Source organism: Neophocaena asiaeorientalis, unplaced genomic scaffold, assembly GCF_003031525.2.
Source record: "Neophocaena asiaeorientalis asiaeorientalis breed wild unplaced genomic scaffold, Neophocaena_asiaeorientalis_V1.1 scaffold130, whole genome shotgun sequence".
Lineage (NCBI taxonomy): Eukaryota > Metazoa > Chordata > Mammalia > Artiodactyla > Phocoenidae > Neophocaena > Neophocaena asiaeorientalis.
Genome location: NW_020173397.1, coordinates 593,779 through 604,395, shown reverse-complemented (window position 1 = coordinate 604,395; position 10,617 = coordinate 593,779). Strand labels below are relative to the sequence as shown.

The 10,617-nt window shown below is 38.4% G+C and overlaps 1 protein-coding gene across 1 annotated transcript; it reads left to right on the top strand.

The window, feature by feature from the left end:
- Window positions 1–1,335: 1,335 nt before the first annotated feature.
- LOC112400993 (calmodulin-like) lies at window positions 1,336–1,952 on the top strand. The gene has a single exon (XM_024747044.1). The coding sequence runs from the start codon at window positions 1,384–1,386 to the stop codon at window positions 1,831–1,833; it is 450 nt and encodes a 149-aa protein (XP_024602812.1). The 5' UTR covers window positions 1,336–1,383; the 3' UTR covers window positions 1,834–1,952.
- Window positions 1,953–10,617: the final 8,665 nt, after the last annotated feature.

Sequence of the window (10,617 nt, the reverse complement as noted above, 5' to 3'; positions counted from 1 at the left end):
ATAACAACCAAAAATTGAGGGGAAGGGAGAGCAAAGATGCTGATCTTGTGAGCTTCAGATTGCCACAGCAGCCAGCAAACAACGAATGGACCGTGGATCAGTATTTCAAGCAAACAGTCTTGACTGTTTTACCAGCATAATCCCAGGATCTTCACTTTAAGCCAATGTTCTTTGCCCTAAGAGAGCGTCACGCAAAGCATTTGTTTCTTTGTGACTGAAGAACAATTAATTTAGTTCAACTCACTTTGTTGAGCATGTACTATGTGAAAAAACCGTACCTAGTCCATAAATCCTAGTTCTCCACAACCATAACCACTGGAGGCTGCTGTTTCAACACACCAACAGAGGCAGTGAATCTCTAGAAGCAAAACAATCTAGGCCAAAATAAATTAGTAAAGGATGTCTGAGGGTAAGTGGTCTTTTTTTAAATTGATATAAAATTTATATCCAGTGCAATGCACAGTTGAGTACTCTCTTCCACATGATTTTTTTTCCACCTTGAATTCTGTGAAACCAGTTTGCCCTGGACTTTCTCCTACATCTTTGGCTATTCCACCCCTCTCTCATCATAGTTACCTATCACTTCACTAAATGTTGGTATTCCAATGTCTAAGTTCTTCTCTTCTCAGGTTACATATTCTCTTTATACTGTGTTGCTTTCAATAACCTCATCAGCACCACATCTACAAATCTAGACCCTATTTCCCATCTGCTCCATTAGTACATATCCAACAAGCAATGGGACCTCTTTGCTTAGTGGTCCCATAAGAACTTTAAATTTGTCATGTGCAAAAATGAACTTATTGCCTCTCACTACAAACATGATTTTAATTATGTTTTCATTATTGGCACTAATGAAAACATACTTTTCAAAACAATTCAAGCAGTCGAGCACTTTTGTGTGATAAGGGATGTGTCAAACATTATAAATCAGGTAACCCTCTTTTGGGAGAACTGATTGTTTAGCCATTTATTCATGCCAAATCTGGCCATCATTCTGGAGCTTTCCTCCTTCCTCATTGCACCCACCCAAAATCCCCCCAAAATTTCACCTCCCCCTTGTCATCGTGGTCCTTGCTTCTTCCTCTGGAATCTCTCAAATCTGTTTCTTTCTTCAATCACTGTACTTGTCAAAAATCTTTCTACCTTCTTTCCAGACTTCCACACAGGGAGTATGGTTGCAACAGATTCAGACTCTGTTCCTGAGGCATAGAGGTAAAGGAGGGATGAATGCTGATTGGAGATTTACTCATCAACCATGTATTGAGTTTCTGTTAGGCATAAAATAAGTCAATTAAAGTAGCAGAACAGAATTAGTCCGAGTGGAGCGAGCGAGCTGAGTGGTTGTGTAGTCGAGTCCCGGAGACTGGTAGCACTTGCAGCATGGCTGACCAGCTGACTGAAGAGCAGATGGCAGAATTCAAAGAAGCTTTTTCACTATTTGACAAGGATGGTGATGGAACTATAACAACAAAGGAGTTGGGAACTGTAATGAGGTCTCTTGGGCAGAATTCCACAGAAGCAGAGTTACAGGACATGATTAATGAGGTGGATGATGATGGTAATGGCACAATTGACTTCCCGGAATTTCTGACAATGATGGCAAGAAAGATGAAAGACACAGACAGTGAAGAAGAAATTAGAGAAGCATTCCGTGTGTTTGATAAGGATGGTAATGGCTATATTAGTGCAGCAGAGCTCTGCCATATGATGACAAACCTTGGAGAGAAGTTAACAGATGAAGAGGTTGATGAAATGATCAGGGAAGCAGATACTGATGGTGATGGTCAAGTAAACTATGAAGAGTTTGTACAAATGATGACAGCGAAGTGAAGACATTGTACAGAACGTGTTAAATTTCTTGTACAAAATTGTTTATTTGCCTTTTCTTTGTTTGTAACTTATCTGTAAAAGGTTTCCCCCTATTGTCAAAAAAATATGCATGTATGGTAATTAGGACTTCATTCGTCCATGTTTTCTTCCCTTATCTTACTGTCATTGTCCTGAAACCTTATTTTAGAAAAATTGATCAAGTAACATGTTGCATGTGGCTTACTCTGGATGTATCTAATAAGCCCTTCTGCACATCTGAACTTAGATGGAGTTGGTCAAATGAGGGAATATCTGGGTGATGCCTTTTTTTTTAAGTAGTTTTCTTTAGGAACTGTCAGCATGTTGTTGAAGTGTGGATATTCGTCCATGTTTTCTTCCCTTATCTTACTGTCATTGTCCTGAAACCTTATTTTAGAAAAATTGATCAAGTAACATGTTGCATGTGGCTTACTCTGGATGTATCTAATAAGCCCTTCTGCACATCTGAACTTAGATGGAGTTGGTCAAATGAGGGAATATCTGGGTGATGCCTTTTTTTTTAAGTAGTTTTCTTTAGGAACTGTCAGCATGTTGTTGTTGAAGTGTGGAGTTGTAACTCTGCATGGACTATGGACAGTCAACAATATGTACTTAAAAGTTGCACTATTGCAAAACGGGTGTTTTATCCAAGTACTCGTACACTATTTTTTTTGTACTGCTGGTCCTGTACCAGAAACATTTTCTTTTATTGTTACTTGCTTTTTAAACTTTGTTTTAGCCACTTAAAGAAAATCTGCTTATGGCACAATTTGCCTCAAATCCATTCCAAGTTGTATATTCATTTTCCAATAAAAAAATTACAATTAAAAAATAAAGTAGCAGAACATAAATATAATTGAATAATAAAGTAGATAACTCATTATGGGAATATCTTCTAAATAATACCTATTTAATCCATAATTTTTTTCTCTTGTCAACTCATTCTATGCTAATCTTCTAAATAGATTGTTATTTGAATACCCACTTCTGATTTACCTTGAATCCTATCTTAGGTTTAGACTCCCCTGAGACGGTTGTTTCCAAGGGTTTATGCTATTTTGGGAGACATTTTCTAGGCTGCCTTTTCCAGCTGCTGTTGTTTTATCTCTGTCATTCTCTGGTGGTACCTGCGTGCCCACAGGCTCAAATTGCTACACTTGAAAATCTATTCACCCTACTTAGTGTAAATTAAAGGGGTTGCTTTATTTGGCTTTCAAGCCTACTGCATCGCAGAAATCTTAGTTAACAGCAGGGTTTGAGGACACCTAGTTAAATTTCCCAACCGGTGGTGCTGGGATTGCTCTGAGCTCTGACATGCTGTCTTGATGTTAGCTCACATGACAAAAGAGGCAAAAAATAGCTGAACGTTACAGCTGGGAAACGTTATGTAGATCACCCAGCTTTAAAAGGGACTCAAAATAAGTCACATGCTTTCTCTGCTCTTCTCTTTCCCCATTCGTTCATTTCCAGTGTTTCTCATCTCATATCATTATGGACAGTGGTTAGCTTAGTACCTCCCTCTGCACATGCTCATGGAAGGGACAGGATTTTTACTCTTTCCCATTGGCGAGAAGGCCTCTGATCCCCTTGTGTCTTCTGCTCCTCACATGCTTTTTACTGTTGGAAGAGGAATGAATAATACCAGTGAGAATGATTCAGTGGTCTGTCTAAAGCGAAAGTTGAGGTCCTCACTCTCTTCTTCCTCCCGCCCCCTCTCCGTGGTACCCAAGTACCTAAGGGTAGACTTGATTCAGCCTCATGTCCTCTCCTGCTAACAGAGGCAGCTCAGAGTCTTCCAGGCCTTCAGATCTACTTCCAGAAAGGAATCCCAGGATTCTGGATTTGAGGGTAAAGAAAAAGTAACAGGCCCAATTTTGTCCATACTCCAAGGTACATTGTTAAATCCAGCTCTACAAGTAATGAAAGTCCTATTTTGAAAATGGGGCACCCTCTTCCTGTTATTTGTTTTTCACTTAGGTTGGGATTTCAGGGGAGCCTAAGCATCACTCCTTCCCTCTAGATTATGAACCAGTTTGGGCCTGTGGTCAGGTAAGCAGTGGGAGAAAAAGAAAGAGAGAGAGGCACAAAGGGAGAGAGGGAGAGAGAGAGAGACAGGTCAATCAGCTGAGGTAAAAATTACTTCATGCAACATTACATCAACCACATTAAACCATTTCCAGTTGGGACCCAATGACGCCATGTCCTCAATGGTTTATGTTTGTTTAATATGCATTTGCCTGGAAAATAATAATTCCATGACAAGCATAGTGCCAGACACAAGAGTTTCAACAATGAACACAGGAATACATTCCTTAGTTTAATGGGGCTTATATATTTACAATCTAAAAGGAAGGATACATAAGTAATGTAGAATGAGCTTTATAATCAGCCAGGCCAGAAATCAGATTGTGATTCCATAAATGATTAACTGGGATAAAATACATTTAGTCGGTTATTTTCTAAATTTTTTATTATGATAGGTAGCCATGGACATTTTATGAGTATTGTTTCCTATTATAGAGTCAGAGCAGAATAGTAAGAAGTGAACTGGATTAGGACTTGAAAGACTTGAGTGCTCGTTCAGGCCCATGAACAACTTGCCTTTTGCCTCTGTGAAGGTCATTAATTTTTCTATAGCTCTCTTTCCTGTCTGCATTTTGGAGAAATCCACAGTAGTGTGGTGAAGATTTTGGGAGACTGTGAAGGTAAAGAATCAAACCTTGGTACATCCTAGCTCTGTAGTGAATGCCAGTTCCTCTTCCTTCTCTCCCCAGCCCAGTGTACTCTTTAGTCCTCTCCAATCTTACCACAACTAGCATTGGACTCTGGACTTTTCAGGAGACAGGGGAGGGGTGGGGTAGAGGATAGAGATTATTTTGTATGTGTCTTTGTACAAGTTGCCAGTGGGGGCAAAATAGAACCATCCTTCCAGAGGGAAATCTCATGACATCTTCTACTTACATTCATATACGTGGCAGTGTTTTCACATCTTTAGCTTCTAAGATCAGAAAATATAAGCTTTGCCTAGATTTTTAAGATACTTTTCAAACTCTAACTCATATTTAAACTAAATATACCAAGTTTTCACAGAATGGGGGGAATGTAAGTTCATAACCAAACTATTTGTTATTCTAAAAAAAAAGAAGACATTTCTAACATACAAGTTGCTGACATTTGCCAGTTTATTTGCAAAATACCAGTGTAGCAAGAGGGAATTTGTCTATGAATGTTCACATACTGAATTCCTTGTGTTAAGCAACTCTAAAACATACTCTCTAGTTTTAGGATCCCAAAGTTTCACCTGTTTTAACACACGTTTCTTGATCCCCAGTGTGGAGAAAGAAATGAATCTATTTTGTTTGGAATTATTCATAATGCTCACTCAATTCATAATTCAAAGAGCCTGTTGAGAAGCCTACACTTTCAGATACAATAGAACTTTATTGTAAGGTGTTTCATCAGTTATGTTATAAAGATAGATACTTGTTCAGATTATCCATAGCACTCTTTTAAAATAATAGTTACTGAGATTAGTTTATATTGCAGAACTTGTTCTAGGGTCTGTAATATAATTCAGTCTTCCCAGTAGTCCTCACTTCTGAAGTTGAGGGAATTACCACTTAATGAGTTAAGTTGATTGACCCAAGGTCACGTGTATAAAATAGCAGAAAGAAGATAAAAAATCCTAAATTTCAAATTTTTTTCTTCCTACCACATCATGTTGGTAAGTACTTAGAACAGTGGACCCCCTACAGTAAGTTACTCCTAGAGGTCAAATTAAGTGTAAAAAATAATTCAACAGAACTACATACAGCTTACGGTAGTCACGTCTCTTCTCTTTCCAGATGCTCATTGATTCATTCTAAGAATTCTCTCAGCCCCTACTGTGCACCGGGAGACAAAGCATGCACTTGAGACACAGGTAAGCAATACTGTGTTTGATCTTCAGCGCTCACCGTTCTTGCCCAATTGCTAGATGAACAGATATCTTCCAATAATAAGTCACGTAGCATTAGTAAAAATAAGGAGATGATTTCTTGCTGTTTTAAATCACATTTTTGTTAGAGGGATACTTAAAGAAAGTTTGTTTCTTACAGTGAAGGGTGCTTATGATTCAGTAACTACTTGATCCTCTCTTCAATATCTTCGTCAAAATCAAGCAAAACAGAATTTACTCAGAAACTTTCAAAGTCATTGTGGAATGACCCCATTTTTATCAATCTAACCACCTCTTTATCTCTCTCTCCTTATCTATCCACCACCCATGCATTGATTCACCCCCCATCTATCCGTAAATACATGCAATATGTAAATAGATTTATTTCCTTATTTGCATAAGCAAGATCTGAAATGATGTAAACAATATTAGTAATTTTTTTAAGTAGAGGGATTTTGTTTTTTCTACTTTTTTGTATTTTTATTGTTATTTTTTTTTATTTAAGCAATTTTTACCAAAAAAGTGCTTTTAAAAAAAATACAGACAGTAGCATTCTGTATGGCCTAAGCATTCTCAAGTAGAAAGGTTAGGCGTGCTTTGATACACTCTCTAAAGTGGACCACTCTACTTTCTGTAGGGCAGAAGGCTCTTTGAATTGGGGATGACATCTCTTCTCTTGGTTTCAGTTAGTCACCTTTCATATGTCATGATACCCATCTTGTTGAATTTGTATATACATGCACTAAAGCCCTGGCTTGGAAGTGAGATACAAACCCTGATCATAATCATCGTCTTATTTGTCTGTGTTGCAGACATACAGAGAAACAGTTTTATTATTAACAAGGCTGGTTTCCACCAAGGAGACAGATTTTGAAATCTGATCTATGTTAAAGGATTTTTCGAAAGGATTTCTTGTTCTTAGGATTCACTGAAAAAATCTTAGTAGGGCTTCAAAATGGGGAGGTCAGCAGAGGATTTAGAGGGTTTTGATTTCTTGGCTCACTTAGCTTAAGGCAGGTATTTCAAGGTGGGAAACTAATTAGGATAGGGCAAAGTTCATAATATAATAGTTTATCAGTGGTGATCGTAGCATGATGAGAGTCTTGAAGTGAGTTTGACAAATGAGCTGTTTGCCCACATGAGGAATCTAAAGTAGGAGACATTTTTGCCAAGGTGAGCAGACTGTTTGTTCAGATATATAGGTTTGTAGGAATTTACTAATGCAAACAGGGAAGATATCTGCTGTTTTACAGTCTTAACATTTCCGGGCAGTGTGCCAGGAACAAATGATTAACTGTTGACAGAGGTGTCCTCAGTTCACAGTCATGTGAGTTAAGCTATGTGGATGCAGGTGGCCCCAATTCTCATACCTCTGTAATTTTCCTGCTTCCCAATCCAACAAAAGATTTCTTTTTTCTCTTGGGAAGTGACGCTTTCCTTTGTAACAAATTTGTTATATTCGAGTATAACTAGAGTATAACTACACTTAGCTGTGTCTTCTTAGAGGATAGGGGTAATGCTTAATTTTTATTTTTATCTCCACCCTTTAGACCAAAGCTTAACCTTATGCATAGATGGTTCTTCAAAATTTTTCTGTTGCATTTAAATTTGGTGACTTGCTTTGCTTCCTTGTGAGCCTCTTGTCTCTGGTTATCTCATATTCCTAATCTAGTCTTCCTTTAGTAGAACAAGTGTTTCTTGAGCATCTATTTTATGCCAAACATTGTGTGAATTCACATGTTCTTAAACTTGAATTCCATTTGAGTCACTCTGAGAGTTTTAAAAATAAAATATTAAGGAGCTTTAAAAAAAATGCTAGCCAGGCCAGCCCCCAGGGTTTCTGATTTAATTGATTTGAGACATGGCGTAGGCATCAGCGTTTTTTAAATCTCTATTTTAATTTTCAGCCAAACTTGAGTGCCACATCATAGTTAGAGGAATCAGTGATGAAAAATGCACATGTGGTTTCAGAGAGCTTGGTGGAGGAAGAAACATTTTACACAAATACTCAGGATAATAATTGTTTGGAGAAAATTACAGCAAGTACTTTAAAGGAAGAGTTCAGGAGAGAACTTACAGCAATGTTACCTAAATTTCCTAAGGGGTCAGAAGAGGATATCCTGGGAAAGAGACATTTAGGGTGAGTCTTGAAGGATGAGTAGAAAGTAACCAAGTGGTAAAGGAAAGGAAGAAAGAAGGCATGCCTTGGGACTGAAAAGATCGTGATGAGTGAAAGGATCAGAGAGAAGGCCAGCGTGGGAAAGTCCAGTGAATGCGGAGCTCGTCGTATTGTAATGATTGCGGTGAACTAAGCAGGGGCTAACTAACTCTATCGGGGCTTGTAGGGCAGTGAGTGATTTCTGACTTTATTCTAAGGGTAATGGGAAGCCATTTAAAGTAGAGACTTGATCCAAAATGTACTGTAGAAAGCTTCCACTAGCAGCAGATATTGAAGGAATGAATCTGCAGGAGGGGAGATGGGCTAGGACTCTGTAAACTAGGAGGAATGGAGACTGTCGAAGGCAGAGGGGAATGATAGGTTTGGACAGGAGAGGTTGACGTGGTGATGGGAAAAAATGTAAAGATTTGAGATATTCTTTGGTGGTACAATCAATAGGACTTTTCAATGGCTTGAGTATAGCTATTTGTTAATAATTGGACAGATAGAGAATTCCGCTGATTCTACCAGCACTCGCATTCTATAATTATATCACTTTAGTTTATTCAAAGAATCTTGAGTCACACACATTAAAGCATGACATAGGTTCATTTAAAGTTCTTGAGCACTCCACATATTTCAGGCACTGGGTCATTAAGTCAATACAATTTTTTTTTTGATGTTTTAGGGGAAGAAAGGTGCTTGAGAAACTATAACTCCTTATGAATATCTGAGAAAATTCAAAACTGTCTTTTTAAATCCAGTACCAAGAAAGTTGTCTCTTTTGCTGTGTTCACATATTGAAAGTGAGCTGACCAGTGTGAGCGTGCTAGAGTGCTCTGTTGAGTGATCCAGCCTTACGAGAGTTTAGATTAATGAAGATCATTTTGCTACAGATTAACCTCCTTGGTTGGAGTGCTTTATGTTTCAGAAGGAAGCATAATGAAAAGGCCATCCTTCCATTTGTAGTAAGTATAAAATTCAGTCTTTTCCCTAATATATTAATGTTCACACGTCTGTAGTGAACAAGATGATATTTAGTAAAACAAGTTAATATTTAACATAGAAACAATTTAGATTCACTCTGGACTCCCAAGAAAATTCATTATTTATATGTTTAAGTACCTTTACTTATTATTGTAACATCGTATACATTTCCTGAAGCAAATTTTGAAATAGTATTTGGAAATCTTGCAGAGGTTGTCAAAGCTATATAGCTGCTGGCTAATATTGATTGCTTTACAAACTTTTATGAATTCCTACTCAAACATTTCATTAACTCTATTGTGGCCCAAAATTTCTGATACTCTATAAAGATACTCTATTTTCTAAAACAAATTCTAGTCAGATTTGTAATTGCTAAGCCAGAAATGGAATTGAAATTGAGACAATAGCTGTAATGATGAATATGTGTCATTATACATTTGTCAAAACCTATAGAGTGTACAACACTAAGAGTGAACCCTAATGTAAACTGTGGACTTTGTGGTGAAATAATGTATCAGTGTAGGTTCCTCAAGGGTAACAAATGTATCACTCTGGTAAGGGATATTGAACAAGGCTGTGCGAATGGCTGAGTGGTATATGGGAAATTTCTGTACTCTCTGCTCACTTTTGGTATGAACCTAAAACTGCTCTAAAAAATAAAAGTCTATTAAAAATATAGTTGAGCTTCCCTGGTGGCGCAGTGGTTAGGAATCCTCCCGCCAATGCAGGGGACACGGGTTTGAGCCCTGGTCTGGAAAGATCCCACATGCCGCAGAGCAACTAAGCCTGTGCGCCACAGCTACTGAGCCTGCGCTCTAGAGCCCACCAGCCACAACTACTGAGCCCACTTGCCACAACTACTGAAGCCTGCACACCTAGAGCCTGTGCTCTGCAACAAGAGAAGCCACCGCAATGAGAAGCCCATGAACCACAACGAAGAGTAGCCCCTGCTCGCTGCAGCTAGAGAAAGCCCGCGCGCAGCAACAAAGACCCAATGCAGCCAAAAATAAATAAGTAAAAATAATGAAATTCCCTTAAAAAAATAAGTAAAATATAAAAATGCAGGCACTGTTACAATTCACATACTGTATGGAAAACTATGCTAATGAGATAGAAGTCTGGATGAGGAAAAACATTACAGAATACAGGTGTCCCAGTGGAAGAGTCACAGGGTCATCTCATCATTATGCTTTGGTATTGAAGCCTGGTATAACTGTGTGGTATGCTACTCCTAGTCCAGGGCACATTGCGTATTTTTGTCTTGGCACTGAATTTGTGTCAAGAAATGCACAATACTTTTAACCCCCTTGGAGGTATACTATGCGGTAGAACTATGTTATGACCAGTAGGAGAAGGTAGCGTGGTGAATGTGTTTTGTGTGTGTGTGTGTGTGTGTGTATAAGGGGGAGGATGGAGAGGAGGGGAAGAGGGGAAGGGAGGGAGGGGGGGGATTGATTTTGTAAAGATTAAGAGACAATAGACTCATGATTCAGTTTTCATTTCAAATCCCAGCTCTGCTGTTTTCTGCCCTGCTTCCTCAAGCAAAATGAGTTAAATTCACTTTAACTTTAAAACTGTGATAATATCACTACCTCTCGTATTGTGGTGAGGATTAAATGATAAAGTGCTTATATTTGACTTAGCACAGTGGGTGTCACAGATCAGTGCTGCTCACTGTGTGACC